Here is an 18,929-nt window from a genome sequence, read left to right on the forward strand (position 1 = left end):
CTAGGGCTCCTTGCCGTCTGTCTGAGGGAGGGCCAGATTCAGCTCGAGGTCGCGGCTCAGGCCACGGAAGTCCCTGCGGCACGGTGGCACGGTCTGGATCGCACGGACTGGTCCCAACGGGGTGGTTAGAGAGCTCGCCTGTCGAGCCAACAAACGTGTTACGGGGCACAAAGGGTGACCCATCACAGCTGGCTTGCCTGCTCAATAAAGCAGGTGGCGGACGGTAGTCATGGAGCTCACACCTGCCACGACACAACACCAAACAGTCACGTCAACAGACGGGACGTGCGCCCAACCGTATACTGAGGTGTGTCGAGTAACCACGTTCACGTCCGTCGCCCACAGAAAAGAGGGTAAAGGATCTTTCAAAGCTCGAACGCAAGGATCTTAGCTATGAGTAAGCACTGATGGAGAATAGTTGCATCGCGTCGGTTCATACCGGCACCGGGTGAAGAGCCGCCAACTGTAAATGTATCCCGCAGCAATGACGCTGAGCTTACAGTGGGTTGTGTTGAGAGGGTAGGTCTGTTAAGGGCCTGGCAACAGAAGTGGTCGGGAGCGATACCAGCATATGTATGTAGTCTCAATTGACGGCAAGATATCGTTTTTCGCTGCAGTATAAACATTTTGCAGAACCATGGAACTAGTCGTTAGCATACGAAAACCTAGGTACAGGCGCCAATAGGTCCGCGAAGTGATATTCATGTGCCACGCATTTTTGGATAAAATAAACAGGGAGAACCCAGCGTGTAAGAAGGATCTACAGTCGTAATAACGCAATTTTTGGCAACGAGCGATCACTTAGATTTCACACTATCCCGTAAGCAGGTTCAAAGCGCCTCACTTCTCACTCATGATTCGCACTTAAACCTTAAACTCAACTACATGTGTTATATGGCTTGCGACAAATCCAAGGATTCTCAACGAAACAAAGCTCCGATTCATCGCTCCCTTCTGACATTAAGCAACGTCAGTTTTGACAGTCTTTAATGTCAACGTCGGTCTTCAGTTTACAATGTCGGTATGCCCTCTGAGTTAAAGCTGGAGAGCGACCACGAGACCCCGATCACTGTCGCCTGGGTCTCACGGAAAGCTCCCGAACGTCAAGCAATCTGCACACAACTGCAACATCACGACACCCGTCACAGCACATGCGTCTCATGGGAGTGGTCAGTGCTGATACCGCCGCCCGTCCGCGCCTGCGCAGTGCGGGCGACGGCGCCCGGCGACAGCAAGCGTCGAGCGGCCTCAGTGTCCGTAGCCTGGGAAATAGTCCGGGCTGGCCAACCTCAGTGTCCTTAGCCCGAGAGACGGTCCGAGCCGGCCACCCTCAGTGTCCGTAGCCCGGGAGACGGTCCGAGCCGGCCACCCGCAGTGTCCGTAGCTCGGGAGACGGTCCGGGCTGACCAGCCTCAGCGTCCATAGCTCGATAGACGGTCCGGGCTGGCCAGCCTCAGTGTCCGTAGCCCGGGACACAGTCCGGGCTGGCCAGCCTCAGTGTCCGTAGCCCGGGAGACAGTCCGGGCCGGCCAGCCTCAGTGTCCGTAGCCCGGGAGACGGTCCGGGCTGGCCAGCCTCAGTGTCCGTAGCCCGGGAGACAGTCCGGGCTGGCCAGCCTCAGTGTCCGTAGCCCGGCAGACAGTCCGGCTGACCAGCCTCAGTGTCCGTAGCCCGGCAGACAGTCCGGGCTGACCAGCCTCAGTGTCCGTAGCCCGGCAGACGATCCGGGCTGGCCACCCTCAGTGTCCGTAGCCCGGCAGACGGTCCGGGCCGGCCAGCCGAGAGGTGGCCGGCCCGTGGCCCGCACGCCAAGTGGCCGGTCAAGCGCGCCGGCACCGCGCGGGCGACCCGTCTGCTGACACGGCCGGGCGCTGTCTGGCGTCCGGTGGACTCTGCTCGGCGCGCACGCCGGTCACCTTCACTGAGGCGATATGTCTTGTGCTCTGAAGGGGCCGGAGTCCGAACCAGCCGCAACACGGCTTCGCTGCTGACTGTTTCAAGACCGCGATAAAAACGTCTGAGAGCGCCGACGAGACCCAGTGACGTCACGTGCTCAGCTGTCAAGAGGAGTTGCGTCATGTTTGCCATTATGCTCCGCAGTCGCCACAGCTGTCTACTGCTCACGTGCAGCGTGCATTTGTGTGACGAGCTGGGACCCCCAGTGCCGCGGGCCGGGCGTGCGGGCCTCCGTGAGCTACGGCCATGTCGTGAGCGCTGATGAAGGCTGTTTGTTGCCGCACTGTGTGCGGCCGTGATGCGGCGTGCATCGCAGCGCGCGGAGGGCCGCCACAGCGCTTCAGGCCGTTCAGGGCCACTTAGCTCGCGCGCAGGTCAGCGGGAGATGTTGGCGGTGTGAGATGCGACTCGACCTCGTCGGGGTCGAATCTGATTCCTGCTAACTTGCGGACCACTTGTACAAATAACGGGTAACACAGCGAGAATGGTGCGCGTGTATTTTCGACAGTTGATGTTTTTGGTCACATTGGTTCGCTTCACGTAAATATGGTTTGGCAGGGATTTCATTTAGTAAATAATCTGAAACGAACGGAAATTGGATAAACCGGGACAAAACGCGTGGTTTGGCACGGACAATTATGATACTGCCTTATTTTTTGTTTCTCCTCGAAGACGTTTTTGTTGTGCCGCATGCACATATCCGTCATTTTAAGTTTGCAGTTCTTTATAATTTGGCCCCATGAAACCAATATACAACCGTGGAATGACAATGGTCCATCACGATAAAAACAACGCTTTCAGAGCGATGTTTGCGAGACATTGTGACAGTCCTGACGACAAACGATGAGCTCCCATCGCCCTCGTGTATTCCGGCATGTTATATGTGGCACCGAGTTTGGTTCCCGTTTAATAAAGCAAACGCGAGGAGAGCTGCTCTGGATTGATTGGACCAATCATGGCAGCCCGTGGGAAAATACCCGACAGTCGGCATCACTAGCTTTTGTCCTGGCTCTGTCACTCTAAAGGGACAGCAAAAAAAAAACACCCCGTGTTTGCCTTCGTCGCCGAATAAATGCATCGCTGCTCGCTGGTCACCTGCCTCCTAGCCGTCCAGCTCCGTAGCATGGTCTGCGCGGAGACATACTATGACCCTGCGCATGGACTGGTGTACCGCTGTGCGCTGCCCGACTCGATTCCGTTAGCTGGTCGCATTTAAGCAATAATACGTACTGCGCTGACGGCACCGCCAGATGGTTAACCCGCCGACGGGCACGTGCAGCGTTACCGAGTGTCACTGCGATGTGTTCTCACGCGACAGTATCGACTGTCGCATGTGGCGTGTCACTGTTAAGCAATCGACCAATTCCGAATGCCTCATAAATGTAGAATGGCGGGGAAATGATGATGTTTTTCAAGTGGATTATTCATTCCACGTGATTGCCCGTCTGCATGTCGTGCCTCCTGTTCACACCGAACGTGAGCGACCCGCGCTGTAAATACGTGGGAACCCACGATCTTCCCACGCCCGCGGGCGCCGACCCCGCGACCCCGGCGAAGTGAACGGGTCGGTGCTGGGTCGTCCGCCAGCCCCGCAGCATGCCCTCCGCTCCCGCGGGTGGAGCGATAGGGGTGGAGCAGCGCGCGCGGCCCTCCGCTGGGACCGCGATTGACGGTCTGCCGAAGGATCGGTCCCAGGGGCTCGGCCGAGCGCGCCGCCGGCGGAGGAGGCGCGCGGAGCGCCGGCGGCGAGGAGGCACCGCCGGCGGAGGAGGGGCGCGGAGCGCCGGCGGCGAGGAGGCGCCTCCGGAGGAGCCAGCGGCGGGGAAGGAGGCACGTACGGAGGGCCTAGCGGCGGGGAAGGAAGCAGGTCGGGGAAGAAGGCACGTATGGAGAGTCAGCGACGGGGAGGGGTGTGCTCCCCGACCCGGTGCGGGTGAGTGGGGAACGCACAGTGGTGGTCTCCAGTGGTCTCCAGTCAGACCGGGCACGGGCGGCGGGAACATGACAGAATATTGAGTTCAAAGATGTTTTGGCAATTGCGTAGACAAGACGTGTGAGATCAATATCTCCGCAAGAAACTACGAAAACAATGCAGAATAATCTTCCTGCTTCGTGGTTCATTGTTTACGTTTTCCGCACAATGGAATCGACACAACCGAGATAAGTAAGCCGGCGAATGTGCGGAAATCGTTCGCCAAATCATCCTGGAGCGGAAATAATGGAGTGTGGGCCCTAATTAACGTAATGGGATCACTCCGATGTAAACAAGCTGGAAATAATCAGTAAATGGCATGCACTACTAGTGGTAGTCAATCAGCATCGACACTGGTCCGGTACGCGACGCGGGTTAGTTTCCATGAGTATGGACGCAGCTCGAAACTGGTTGCTCTGTCGTGACCTTGTTTGATGGGAATCAGACCATTGCTGGGGCAGCGCCCCACAGGGGTCTCCTGAGCAGCGTCACGCTCGAGGGTATGGGTACCGTGCGCGCGTGCTCCCCTATACATTTTGTACGTGCATCAATATTTATGAAAATAAATACATGCAATTAAAAATCCAGAATAGGAATTTCCCGACTAACGCAGGGGACTTATTAATACAGCAAAGCCCCCTCCCAATCGCAAAAAGCCTTCCTGTGCCATTAAAAGATCTCTTAATGCGTAGAGGTGCCTCGCCTCGTTCCGGCCTCGGCCCGTGCAGCGCTTGTATTTTATTTTATATGCATTTTACGACTGGATGGAGCCCTTCTTTTTGTTGAGATGTGCAACAATCGTAGCGGAAAAACGCTGTAATCAACATTTGGCTCGTCCCAGATTTGTCACCAATCTCACACTATGTGGCATTTGTCGCAACTGCGTTGTGAGGGGTTTCCCACCTTTTGTTTTACCAGAAGGAGGTTTCCTTCCCACCTTAAAATGTGTCCAGCTTTCCCTGACGACCGGGCGATGTTGAAGTGGCTCGGTCCAAAGTGGCGGCAGTCGCAGGTTTCGCGCTAAGCGCGCGCGTCACGTTACGGTCGGCATTCATCTGCGCTTTACATCGTCAAGTGGTGTTCGATTATGCTGTATAGGGTCAGCCATGGGAACAAAGCTAGTCTCAGCTTCACGTGCGCCGCACCGCATTGCCCTTCATGACTTCGGGTGTGGCTTCCACTTGTGCCATTTGTCACGACTGGCTTCTTTCCTGTCATTTTTAACACATGACTGTAGCCTTCGGCTTCGAACAACGTCTGAACTGTGGCAGGCCTAAAACGCGAGCTCTGTCTGCGCCTCGCTGCCTTGCCTCGTGCGATCTTGAACTGCTGTGTAAGGCTTGGCCATATGAACTTTCACTGCAGTTGCGACTCCACTTCAAGCAAAACTTGCGTGTCTGTCTTGTCATTCCAGCTTTCTTACCAAACGACTTTTCGAGGCTGTGACACATACATGCTGAAAGCCAAACACCAGCCCGCCATGCTCAGCATCAACTGACACCTGAAGACGGCCGGGGACAAACTATCCAAAGCGGTCCGTGTATTCTAGTATACAGGACGAGGACGACAGCTCGAACAACTTTTCCACCCACATTGCTAACACCTCGTCTGAGTTCCTTCGTAACAACCATGATGATACCTTTTGTTTTCATAGAGGCTTAGTAGACGCGAAAATGGTTTTAGCTTCACACATCAAGGTTGTGCCTACGCTATATTCGACTTCAGCTCCCGCCTCATGATTTCAAACTTATGGTCGGCTCAGGCTTCGCATTTTTCACCCTCGAAGCTGTTGGCTTGCATTCCGCTCAAGGTTTGGGACCGCTGGCTTCGGCCCGGACCCACGTGTTAAAGCTTGAAAGCATTTGCTGAAAGGTCTATTCATTACGGGGGCCTATTTTGCATCAAGTTGGACTATAGAGGCACGCCCTTGATCTGGCTAGAATATTTTTTTCGTTATTTCGCTCCTTAATCCATTGACATCAAAATCGGCGAAAAACAAGTAGGTGCGCATCGAACTCAAAGCTTTTTTGTACCGAAAATTTTCCATCGAACAGAACTTTGCTTGTGAGTACGTGACCACGCATTGTAATAATGTATAGGTACAGCATCGTGTAGAAAAGTTATCCAGCTTTCATTTTATGTTCATTATATTGATATACCCGGCTGGATGACTTTTTAGGTTAGATGAAGCCTTGGCTTCCGTAGATCTTCCGAAATAAAGTCCTCGTACGTGTTTACATGAAAAGCAAAAATGCACGCGTCTGGCTTTTTTCGCTGCTCAATTTGACAGCTTCGTCAGCCCATGAGTAGACTTTTGTCGCCCAAACATGACACGAACCATATTTTTACAAGGTCAGGCCTGGTCAGGTCACGATGAGTTTTGTGATGTTTTAGCTGAAATCTTCACTTCTGAGCTTGTCACGGCCAATGATTGATCGCAACGGGCTTCTGCAGGCTTGCAGTTCCGTTTCTTATTCCGAATCTTTCCTCTGCGCGTCACTTGTACGGACTGATCCGGAGGCGGCTTTGATGGCAAATGTGGCACAAAATGGTGGCAATATTTGTTGTGCTGTGCTGCACATCTCACAACGAAATAGCAGCATAAGCGTAGAGAGGCCAAAGCATTCTGTCTCTATTAACTGGCAGACTGAGACTTCGCGTTAAGACAATAACCTACCAGATCCTGTCTTTAAGTATGTCACGTTCGAGAGCGTTCTAACATGTTCTACTGATTTTTCAGTAGAGCAAATTTTCTACTGATTGTTCTACTGCCTGTCGCTAGATCCAAGGGCAGCTGGAAAGAAAAGCTAAAAAACTTGACGCTTCATGGGTGATTTGGTGCCTCCTATTGAGGTGGGTAGTTGATCAATCAAACAGATCTCGACAGCCGACCTTAACGTTGGCGACTGGCTTTCATTTTGCCGATTGGCTAGCCTCGGCTATTCACTATCCGTGTTTATGTTATGGCGGCTAAGGCAAGGAGTATCCGGGCTCAATGCTTTTAGATCCTGATCCTGCAGGAATGAAGAAGCTGGCTGGGTGCGGCAGCAAAAACAGATACCCCACAGATGCGGCTGCATGAACACGTATTGTGCAGGTGCAGCTGCATACACGGATGCCAGAACACAGCTGCAGGCGCCAGGCCCCGTCGGCTGCCGCGGCCGCAGGTGCGGGTGCAGGTAGTGCCGGGTGCAGGCGCGGGTGCGGGCACCGCCGGGGCAGCATCGGTGCGAGCGGCTCACTAACTGGGTCGGCGTGGCGTTCCGGCGGCTGGGCGGGCGGCGGGCCGCCGATCGTACCGGAGTCGGGCGAGACGCGGCCGTCGCCCTCCTGCGGGTGGGCCATGTCGATGGAGCCGCGCGAGCCGCGCGAGCCGCCGGCGCCGCGCGACCCCGTCGCCGACTTCTTGCCCTGCTGGCCCTTCAGGAACGAGGTGTTCATGAGCCGCGGGTTGGCCGAATTCAGGATGGTGCGGTTCTGCCGGAAGCGCGCCCTGCAACGGGAAATCGGATGAGCTGCGGTCAGGTCAGATTCAGTCGGACCACCCGGAGTCGGGTCACTCGGGGTCGGGTCAATCGAGGTGAGTGCACTCGAGGTCGAGTCACTCAAGGTCGAGTCACTTGGGGTCGGGTCACTTGGGGTCGGGGCACTTGGGGTCGGGGCACTTAGGGTCGGGTCACTCGGGGTCGGGACATTCAAGGTCTGGGCACACGGGGTTCGGGCAGTGGTGGTCGGGGTACTCGGGATCGGTCACTCGTCGTCGGGTCACTCGAGGTCGGGGCACTCGGGTCAGGTCACTCGAGGCTGCGGCACTCGGGGTCGGATCACTCGGGGTCGGGTCACTCGGGGTCGGGTCACTCGGGGCCGTGACACTCGGGGTCGTGACACTCGGGGCCGGATCACTCGGAGTCGGATCACTCGGAGTCGGATCACTCGGGGTCGGGACACTCGACGTCGCGGCACTCGGGGTCACGACCACGCAACCTGGGCCTTGTGCGATGAAGAACGAGCAAGAACAACGAAGATCCTTTGTTAACTCGCGAGCAGGCCAGCCGGGCGGAGCGGTTAAGGCAGTAGATAATGCCGAGAACGACCACAGCAGACCGAAGGCCAAACAAGACGCCCGACGCAATTGCAGGGGAGGTGATCAGCCTCGAAGGTGAGCTGCCTTTCAATTTACACGGCGATGGCAACCGGGGCGGTCTAGCGACCCGGCAGCGATACACCAATCTACGCTGGGGCCATTACACGGCAGGTCGCCGTCAAGGGCGGCTCGGCAAGAAACATATCGGCCGTGACATACCTCACCCTCCCAATCCATCAGCACGGTGTGCATGGCGATAGGTGAAATTAGAAATAAATAAACCAGAAGCTGTGGATCGGTCGCGCTGTCATATGCAACAAAGATTGCATGCAACCTATTTTGAGGAAATGACACTTCGCCTTGGAGTGCGATACACTTGATGTGTTTCCGAATGTAAAGCTGATTTTGCTGGTGTATCTTATAGTAGTTTTCCAGCGCCCATGACGGAAACTTTCCCAGTCTCTCTCTCTCTCTCTCTCTCTCTCTCTCTCTCTCTCTCTCTCTCTCTCCTCTCTCTCTCTCTCTCTCTCTCTCTCTCTCTCTCTCTCTCTCTCTCTCTCTCTCTCTCTCTCTCTCTCTCTCTCTCTCTCTCTCTCTCTTCTCTCTCTCTCTCTCTCTCTCTCTCTCTCTCTCTCTCTCTCTCTCTCTCTCTCTCTCTCTCTCTCCTCTCCTCTCTCTTCTCTCTCTCTCTCTTCTCTCCTCTCTCTCTCTCTCTCTCTCTCTCTCTCTCTCTCTCTCTTCTCTCTCTATCTCTCTCTCTCTCTCTCTCTCTCTCTCTCTCTCTTCTCTCTCTCTCTCTCCTATCTCTCTCTCTCTCTCTATCTCTCTCTCTCTCTCTCTCTCTCTCTCTCTCTCTCTCTCTCTCTCTCTCTCTCTCTCTCTCTCTCTCTCTCTCTCTCTCTCTCTCTCTCTCTCTCTCTCTCTCTCTCTCTCTCTCTCTCTCTCTCTCTCTCTCTCTCTCTCTCTCTCTCTCTCTCTCTCTCTCTCTCTCTCTCTCTCTCTCTCTCTCTCTCTCTCTCTCTCTCTCTCTCTCTCTCTCTCTCTCTCTCTCTCTCTCTCTCTCTCTCTCTCTCTCTCTCTCTCTCTCTCTCTCTCTCTCTCCCTTTTTTCCACTTTCTCTGTCACTCTCTTTCTCTTCATCCCTCTTTCTCTCCCTCCGTCTTTTTTTGCATCTTTCTCTCCCTTCCTTCCCCTCTCCGACAACGCTGTTTACTGAGGCGTTACATTCTCAGACTCGCTACGCCATGGTATGCGCTTTACGCAATGCACAATTCAAATTAATGGTTGCAAGATAGCTCTGCCATGAATTTGAATAATTGACATGAAACGCTCCTAGCCGCAATAGCCGCAGCGATAGCGGCGTGTGGCCGGCGCGGCCAAAGCACTCGGGCCCGCACGCCACCGTGGACGACGTCGACATGGGACGAGGCCTGCCTGACCTCCGACCGCCGCCCCTGATTGACCGCCGTCACTGTCTCTGATCACGCTTCGAGGGCCCCAGCCGTCGGATCGACCCCGTGCCTGCCGCGCCGCCGGCACGGTGGGAAACGACCCGCGGGCCCGGAGGTCACCCGCGCCGCGGCTGACCGCTCGCCGCCGCCCGGACGTCCGCCGCCGTTGACCGGGAGGGGGGGGGGACTCGGGCCGACCCGGCTGGCCGTCATGGGGACCGGGGGCGGGGTGGTGACCCGGGACACGCGATGATGAGCACGAGGGGGCGGTGGCGGGACATCAGGGCCGCTCGTGACCCGGCTGACTGGGTGACCCGGGGAGGGGGGGGGGGGAGTCAGTAAGTGGCATTCAGCGCCGCCGCGGCGGTATAGAGTTAGTTCCGGGGATCATGGCGACTCACGAGGTACGGGCGGTCCCCGACTTACGGTCAAATTTCCCGAGCTCTTTGAGGCCATTAAAGGCAATGATGCGGTGCCAGGACATTTTCTTAGTATTTGCCACCAGCCAAACACTTCTAAAAATCAGCTTTCAGTTTTCAGTGATGTCCCCTGTGTTTTGACTGTACAGCATGGTTACAACAATTAGTGGAAACAATTACGAATGTTGCCTTATAAACGCATAGTAATGATGACACTTTTACTACGTTATGTTGGAATCGCTCGTACCTATGCTAAGTTGCTAGCGCATGAATGAATGCAAACAATTTTTGCTGGAAAAACGATTCAACGAATGCTGCAGCAAGGCCTTCCAATGACAACACAATCACGACCATTTAAGGACTGACACGTGCTTTCAAAAACGCGGGCCAAGCCATTCCCAACAGACTGGAATCATACACAGAAGAGCGCACTGAGCCACTTGTGCTGTGAAAGTTTGTACTTAATTGGCTTATTACTGAGTGGTATTCAGCGCAGCGCCACAGCCAACTGCAAAATAAGCAATTAAGTAAGTTCACATATCAACTGATTAATACAAGCCAAGACCCAAGTTATGCGACTTAAATAAGTTAATTATATGAACTGATTAAAACCAACCGAGGCGTAGCTTAAACGACTTAAGTAAGTTCATCATATCAGCTGATTAATACAGAATGATAATGTAGTTAGGCGAATTAAAGGTAAAAATGCACGATGCCATTCCTCTTTCAATTATAGAGATATGGACCGAGAGGATGGGGTGAGGGGGTGTCACAATCCATCAAAACGGAACAAACTGCACCAAATTGCATTGACACATGAGCCAAACCATCGACGCCATTTCTCATGTTACCCTCCAGCATACCCAGCGTTAGGGCTGTTGGAGCGGCACACAGCGAGAGCACCATCACACGTCAGAGGATCACCAGCCGGCTTACTTGCTGAAGAGCTGAAGCACGATACAGATGATGAGGAACATCAGCACCAGGGACACCAGAATTCCAATCATTACTGGATCAACGGGGGTCTTCTGGGCATCACTGGCTGAAACGGAGACGTTTAGGGTCTTTTCAGTGCAACACATTCACATGGCGTGGCAGAATAGCGTTGAAGACAAGTCTCGCTATCCCGTGAAACACTTGATTCATTCAGCCAAGTGCACCGTGCTTCCCGTTACCAGATTTCGACACTTTGGGACCATAAAACGACCGCGTGATCAACACAAACAAAACTTTTCCAATGAAATGAAAATTGTCAAACATTGCGCAATGTTTATTTCAGTCCCTTTATGTTCACTCTTTTGCCTGAAGCAGAGCTACAAGACTTTTCACTTTGATGTGCACTGCATCTGGTACGTTCACCATCGACACTCTATGCGATCCATACTGAAGTGGAGGCCAACAACCAGGCTAGGCGCAACATCGCGTCCGACTGTCTGGTGCCCCCGAGGCTCGGCTGGCTAGAGCGTCGCGCGCTGCCAACCGGCGTGTGGCAGACGTGAGCTAACGCGTCCGAAAACCGCGATGTTGTGACTGGTCATTGACCACTCATTGGCAAACTGCCAGAAAAGATATACTGAAACAGAGGACACCGTGCCACGGCATTGTGCTGTACACTGAAGTCTCTCAAAAAAGTGTGCGTTGAAATCGATTTAGTCGAGTGGGGGGGGGGGAGGGGGGGAGGGAGGGGGGGGGGGGTCATCCCGGCAGCGAGCGACCTGCGACAAGCCAAGCGGCGGATCTAATCCCACAGCCACCCTGCAAAACTCGGTCACGCTTCTTTACGAAAGGTGTCAAGGACACGTACATGGACACGTTAACCACTGGCTTTGTTCTTGCAATAACGTTTTTTTCTATTACTTTGTCTGGATGTGCTTGGGCAGTTTGCCATGGCTTAATGACTCAACTGCTGTAAATAATCCCCAATAAGCAGAAAGGCAGGCGAAAAACTTTGGCTAGAGTGGTAATTGCTGGGGGCAGTACGCAGCGTCCTGTTTTGGGAACCCATGTATTTTTTATCACAAGATGCCATCTGCATCGGTGTCAAAACGCTGGCGTGATGGACGAATGAGTTATTTATGTCGCGTGCTTCAAACGAGAGTGGTGGGCCGCATCGAGGTTGGGGGAGCAGTCGCATTGCTGCAAATTCCGAACAAGCCGGAGCAGGGCCACAGGCATCTAGTGCACCGTTTTGATAGCCGTTGTGTAAAAGAACGAAATTGAGATATTTTAATCAAATTAGCATTTTATTTAAAATGAAAATGAAAGTAAAAATAGGACGTGAATGGTCGTGTTAAAGTTTACGTGTAGCTTAGATACAGGCTACTGGATACGTGCACAAATAAGCTTCCAAGCTTGCTATGCGGTTATCTTAACCGCTCAGTCTGTTATATTAGCATTGTGTCAACCTTAGGTTACCACGGTATTGCATATCCTAATATGGTTTGTCTCGTAGACAATATTAACAAGGCCAGTCTTTGAAAGCTACGCTCGATTTGCTCTGGTCTGTTCAAGGTAATCGGAAAAGGCACGCGTGTCACCAATTCCAGAAGAGACTTATATAAATTTGCATATATACATATAAATACATGTATGAGTATCAGATGGTTGCAAATGTCTGGTAGCGTTCGCCTGGGGCATGGAATAATCAGAATATTTAAAAGATGTGGTCTAAGACATCTGGATAAGCCATGTTAAAATTCCAAGTCACGCAATGCCGTTCATAATTAATGCAAATAGTGCACCCTTCTCTTTTCATCACTGCATGACCGGAAAGCACTGTCCAAACGGACTATTGCACTGCGCTGCTTAAGGTGGGCATCCAGCGTTCATCATTTGGAAGCATCACAGAACACCACGCGCTTTCATTGACCAGAAAACACCAAGCACTGTATCGAGGCGCACTGGCAGCGCCGCTGCCGCGCGCTTCCGCCGCGCAAACGACGTCGGCAGGTGTCGCCAGGTGTCGCCAGCTCCGCCGACGGCCGGCGCCGGCCGCTCGTCACAGCCGAGCGCCGATCGCGGCCGCCCAAATGACCGGCAGCCGACCGGCGCCGCGCCTCGACCAGCCTCTCATCCGATGAGCGGCCTCCCAGCGGGACCGCGGCGCAAATTACCCGCCAAAGGTCGCCGCCCAAGTGTGTAAAGTTGACAGCGTCGCGCCGTTGGTCGCCGGTCCGCGGCGCTAAAAGTTGCAGCGTCGGGACGCGGCGTCCCGTGGCGCGGAGGTGAGGCGAGGTCCAGGACAGCCGGTGCGGGGCGGGGTGCGGACGTCCGCGGGGCGGGGGTGCGGTTGGGTCAGGTATTGGGTCGGGGTCAAACTTGAGATTTTGCCGGGTTTTCAGGCGTCATGTGCTCGACTGAAAGGGATGTTTGAAGATCGATTGTTTCAAACGCGACCAGCTGATAGCTCTCCCCGTGTCAAGCTTATTCACCGTGAAGAAGTCTCGGAAAGCACTTGGAAAGAATACGAGGAGAGCTTGTGGGTCCGACCACACAAGTTCACATCTCATTCCATTTTGCGACGGAGCCGCACAAAGCGCCGTGGAACTTCCGCGTCCAACTTCCCGGACGCGCTGAGTCCGCCGCCGACCCGCCTTCAACCTGTCACGTCCCGTCACTTCTCTCAGCACAAAGCCGTCGTGTCACAGGCGGCCGCGGCCGGGCCGCCCGTGCGGACTCGGCTTTACCGGGCGATTACGCTAACGATTCACGAGGCCGCGGCATGAATTTATGATGCTGTTTATTCGGAGCAAAAGCGCAGTTGGCGCTAACGAGTAGGCCGGTGGTGGGCGGGTCGTCGGTCGGCCGCGTCGGGGAGGGCAGCGGCGTGACTCTCGGGCCGGCGAGCTCATCCCAGCCTCATCTCCACGCGCCTGGGGCACACTCCTCGTCCGTGTGACGTCACGCCATCACGTGCTGATGTGCCGCCGGCATCGGATCGCGTACGCCATCTTTCGACTCGGCTAGAGGTGACCAGCCGCCGCCCCAGTCGCATGCTTCAGGAAGAGCCCGGGCTTAAGTGGTTGTCGTGTTGTCTTTCCGGTCGATTAGCCGCGTGGCGTGGCTTGCGACGCTGCTCGCTGGCGCGGCGGAGTGCCGTTTGGTGCCGCGGCTCGTCCGCGCTATGTGGCGTGATAGATGATGCGACACGGCCAGCAGTGCCCCGCGGGACCTGCGGCCAGACAGACCGGATCCCGGCCCTTGAGCAGGCTCCGGCGTGTGGTCGTTTCTCAGTAGGCCTGTGCTTGGGAAATACATGGGCGTTCCTACCCAGTGTCTTTGACAAAGGAACTCTAGGGTGTGTTTACAGATTTGGTCCAAACCTTTTGAATAAGTGGATTCCTGGGATCAGAGCTCACGCTAAGCAGTGCTAAGCAGTGCTTGTTGTGTGAGCCCTAGCCCCTGCTATCTGATCGTGAAGTTCCGGGTCTGGCAAAATGTGGTGACGAAAGTCTAACGTTGTGTAATGTCCGGCACGGTTCATCCTTTCCTCTGACGTCACCTGGCCTTTATCGCGGTCGCTACCACCGGCAGCAGGCCATGCCTGTCAAGGACAAATAGCGAGCACCTAAAGCGACTCGAACCCGCCCCGCCACGGGTGTATGAATCGGAAGGCAGACGCTCTAACCAACTGAGCTTCCGAGAAAGACAACGTACTGCAGTTTGTGTTGCAATGGCACCGGGTAACATTGCCCGCAGTGTACCCATGGCCGGCAGGCAGTCTCCAATGTTCATACCGATAAAGTTTGGCAGGCCGCCAAGAGCTTTTGCAAGACGTCACGGACGTCAGAAGAGGCGCCTTCCCCTGGGCCGGAGTGCAGCGCGTTGGTGCATCACTTCTGGCCAGTTGTATAATGCAAGTACTTGATGTTGCGGTGCATGTTTACGTACAGCTGATGTGCTGATTCCTCATGCGCCCACTTCGTGGCGCCCTGGTCAGTGCTCTTGCTCTGTAAATATATGTTCCGAGCAGCCTCGTGCGTCTCCACTTCCAGCCAGCAGACCGTCTTATTTGCCTCGAACTTTTCTAAAACTCTTGTTTGCTTGGCATGATCGTGAGCTGGAGCACTGCGCTCTCCATTTCGTCGGTGTAATGGAGCGTAGGCTCCACTGAACCCCACATCTAGGTGACAACGACGGCTGAGAACGACAAATGACAGCGATACTCCAGCGACCCGACAGTAATGTCAACTTAAACGGCATTGCACCTGCCCCAGCCAGACCTCAGTTGATTGTACCACCTGGAATGGAATGTCTGGAACGAAAATGCTGCCGCCATGGCGATGCAGAAAAAGCGGACCGCTACGCGGGCACGCGTGTCGGTCGATGCGGGCAACTGCGGACAGTCACGCGCATCCGTGTGCGAACCATAGGTCCAAACGCTCCACCCGTTTAGAGTGCTTTTCAAGGATTGTGATCACGCTTTTAGCAACCAGAACAAATGAAGACAGTAAGCCAGGTGCACGGTATGCATGAACGTGCCGCTGCCGCTCACAGGGAGATCTTCAGACGGTTCAGCCCATGGGCTTTCCTGTGATCGACCGGGCAACGCCCATTATGACTATGCCCGAAATACCTCCCGAATGACAAGGTCCTGTGGCTAAAACCAAAAAGATTGCGGCATGAAAACTGCACAGACGTGCAATCGTGTTTATTGTGATCAGCACCACGAAAATATTTTCGTGAAAATGATAACGTTTGGAAAACCATAGAATGCATGCATTTCCTCGATTAGCATTGCCAAGCATGACGGGACTGGAGCCAATCGTTTTCTGAACAGCCCATCCGTGCAAATTGTTAGTGCATTTACAAGAAACATCGTGCATATAAATAAGACGATATAGTTAGCCTTACTTCTCGTAAAAAACAGGAACAAGGTCATAACGTCATTAAATCTAAGTTCTACCATCCACCAAATTAGCTACCTCTCCTTTCTCCTGGTTATTCGGCAAGGAATAAGGCCAACTGATTTACGGATCGGCGCGCGGATGCTGCATCTGTGCACCTCCGTCTGCTAGATGTGTATGAAAGGCAGATGACACATATTGGCATCGGCTGCCGAGGCTGTTTTGCTTGACTAAATCACCTTTCAACATCAACTCCTGGCAACTTAGGCGTTTCTCTTCGCCAATGCCACATCGCACTGGGCGGTTAACTGGTGCCGAACTAGCCGCCATCTTGTCTGTGACATTAAGCACTGATGAGTTCAGCACGGCCTGGAATGGCTCGCCCATCGCGACGCAATCGCGTTCGTGTACGCAGCAGTAAAATGTGATGGGCGTTTGCTGTCATCGGTTTATATGGGTGTGTCTGCTCAGCCCAATGGCTGCGTTGAATGGGATGAGACTTCTGCCACCAGCACAAATGACTGTGGAACGCCCTCACTGTGACAGAGAGAAGCGTCTGTCAAACCACGACTCCCATGCTCAGTTCGCACATCAACTTCACTGAGGTCCATAAGGCTGGAAGGTTGCGGTCATATGATTTTCCCCATATGTTTAAGAGTACGTTAAAACAAGTCTGAAGCAGTATGCAAACTTTGTGATTGATCAGAGCTGAAAACAGCTCTACCCCTAGCAAATAAGAGCAGTTTAGGTAGCAGTGTTTTGCAGCAGATACCACCAAATAATGAAAAGCTAAAGCAGCATTTGAAGCGCTGAATTTCCATACGCAAGGAAGCTATACTCATCAGGTACTCCATTGGTAGTCGAAGACGAAATTTGAAATTTTGTTCGAGATGCGGATGTTCCCGTAAGTAAAAAGCCAAGTGGCTGGCGTTCCAGTACTCCACGTCTAACCTGCGCCATATCTTGAGTTTCCTCGTGCTGACGGCGCGGCGGCGCGATGAGGTCGCGGCCCGTTGATGGCATGGCCGCATGAACGCTTATGGGGACCGTTGACGAGCTTGTGTGCGTTTGTGCTGTTGCCGTGCTGCATGCTATACCTTATTTAAGCCGGAAAATGACGCAGCATTCTATGCAACTTGTAGGCGTTCTTGCTTTTGCAGGGCTCCTTCACTTCAAAAAATCGCTCGAACCACTTAAATGCTTTCAAAACCTCAAGGAAAGTGAATATCTAAGCTACATTTTTCGAAACATTTTCAACTGCCTGCAAACTGCATGCAAAAACATCTACCCATTCGGAGGACGCTGTCAGTGCCTATCCCCGGGCGAAGATGGAAGGCCCCCGACGGGCGCAGCACCGACGCTGTTCTCCACCAGGCTCGAGGCGTTGGGCCCGTCAATAGATAGGAAGTGGCGTCCCGAGGGTCCCATCAGGCGCTGGTGGGCGCACTCCCAAACTCGCGCGTGCGCCCGCCCGTACCAGGCCGCAGCAGACCAGACCAAAACGGACCAGGCCAGACCAAAGCGGACCGGACCGGGCCACTTACTGTGCCCGGGCTTTGGGAGGCAGCAGGCATCGCCACAGCAGACCAGAACAAAACGGACCAGGCCTGACCACAGTAGCCCGGACCGGACCACTTACTGTGCCCGGGCTCTGGGAGGCAGCGGGCATCGCCATCCGAGTACTCGTGTCTGTAGTGTTTGGCCCGGCAGGTGCACTTGCCGTCCACGCAGTCGGCCGTCCCCTGAGGTCGACACTGCGCCGTGATGGTGCAGTTGCCGTCCGCCGACCTGCAACGCTTGCAACACACGGTCACACGGTCACACTGCAAACACGCCAACACACCGCGTCCAAAACACGGCGACACACGGTCAGCGGTCACACTGCAACACACGGCCAGCGCAACACACGGTCAGCGGTCACACTGCAACCACGCCCGCCAACACTTCGGTCACAGCACACGCAACACACGTGTCAGCGGTCAACGAACGGCCACATGGCAACACGTTGGGTGTCACACTGCAACCGAGGGCTTGTGGTTGCGCGGTAACAACGGCCGGCGGTTACGCTGCGACAGAAGGCCAGCTGTCACAGATGAGCAGAAGATCAGCTGTTACCCCGCAACAGACGGCGAGAGGCCACACCGTCGGAGACCGCCAGCGCCACGTGGCAACAGTCAGTCGGTGTTTACACTGCGACAGACAGGCGGTGTTTGCACCGCGCCACGGCTATTGGCCACATAACGGCACAATGGCGATGGTCACGTGACAAAGACGGTCAGCTGTCGCACTGCAAAAGACGGCCAGAGCTCACACTGGAATGGGACGTCGGTGATTATACTCGAACAGACGGTGAGTTGGCTGGACAGTGGTTAAGCCACAAATGAAGATAAGTGATAGCAACGTACTGAAGCATTTACGACACGGAGGTGCAGGATGGATGTGGTACAATTGTGCAATAAGTTCTCCACGTTCGAAGAATCGGATGTCTTTTGCTATCGTGTGACTGGTTCTTTTGTCATTTGTTGACGTCTGCTCGACTAATGTGTCATTAAGCTAGTGCGTCGGAATTGTTTGGTACTCACGTTCTCTCAAGAGGTGGACCAAGTTAGAAACTCTACAATCATCCGTTTAAAAATCCACAGGGAAGGAACTTTTGCGTGCTGACATACGGGACATTTCGAAGCCTGGCCGAAATCATTCAAGCTTTAGTTTTGGAACGGTAGCTTGTTAGTCGGTTGAAATTACGCTCGGGCACCCGTCGGTCGCGGAACATGTAAGTTTAGCTCTCCCACTGTAGGCTCCACAACCCACACCACCACTGCAGGTTGGATCTGACTGTCATCACGCAAGGCGTAAGAACCTACATACTGTGTTTGCAATATTCCGCCACGTTATCGCCATTGGCGTTTTTCGATCAAATCAGCCTTCGCCGGGCGGGAACGGTTTTACTCTTGCGGCAGTCAGGTTACACGGTGGTAGGCGTAACCATTGTAGCCATTTTGTCTCTAATTAAGTCGCAGACATGAAAGAGGACCGGAGATCGTTTAACCTTCGCCGGTGGAGGCGGGCTGAAAAGGCCCATGAGAGACCTTTCCAGGAATAGCTTTACAACCATGGAACGTACGACACTGAAATTAGGAGCGGGTAGATCCTCATCATTCCTTGACATTCTGAAAAGATTTAGGCATTCACATCATGTAA

At 54.1% G+C, this 18,929-nt stretch overlaps 1 protein-coding gene across 1 annotated transcript; it reads right to left on the minus strand.

Moving 5' to 3' along the window:
* Positions 1–18,141, minus strand: LOC119090153 (uncharacterized). Its single transcript, XM_037212945.1, has 5 exons — positions 18,134–18,141; positions 17,368–17,516; positions 10,819–10,924; positions 7,175–7,421; positions 1–21 (listed from the first exon to the last, which is right to left on the minus strand). The coding sequence occupies exons 1-5, from the start codon at positions 18,139–18,141 to the stop codon at positions 1–3; spliced, it is 531 nt and encodes a 176-aa protein (XP_037068840.1).
* Between the last annotated feature and the right edge of the window lie 788 nt (positions 18,142–18,929).

Source organism: Pollicipes pollicipes, unplaced genomic scaffold (genome assembly GCF_011947565.3).
Source record: "Pollicipes pollicipes isolate AB1234 unplaced genomic scaffold, Ppol_2.1 Scaffold_3087;HRSCAF=3621_pilon_pilon_pilon, whole genome shotgun sequence".
NCBI classification, from domain to species: Eukaryota; Metazoa; Arthropoda; class Thecostraca; order Pollicipedomorpha; family Pollicipedidae; genus Pollicipes; species Pollicipes pollicipes.

Excerpts from the sequence above, each read along its gene's own strand:
- LOC119090153 (XM_037212945.1), bottom strand. Across the intron at positions 7,422-10,818 it reads GTGCTTCAGCTCTTCAGCAA|GGCGCGCTTCCGGCAGAACC; the intron begins GTAAGCCGGCTG and ends TTCCCGTTGCAG. Across the intron at positions 22-7,174 it reads CGGAACGCCACGCCGACCCA|ACAGACGGCAAGGAGCCCTA; the intron begins GTTAGTGAGCCG and ends GCCCTCCCTCAG.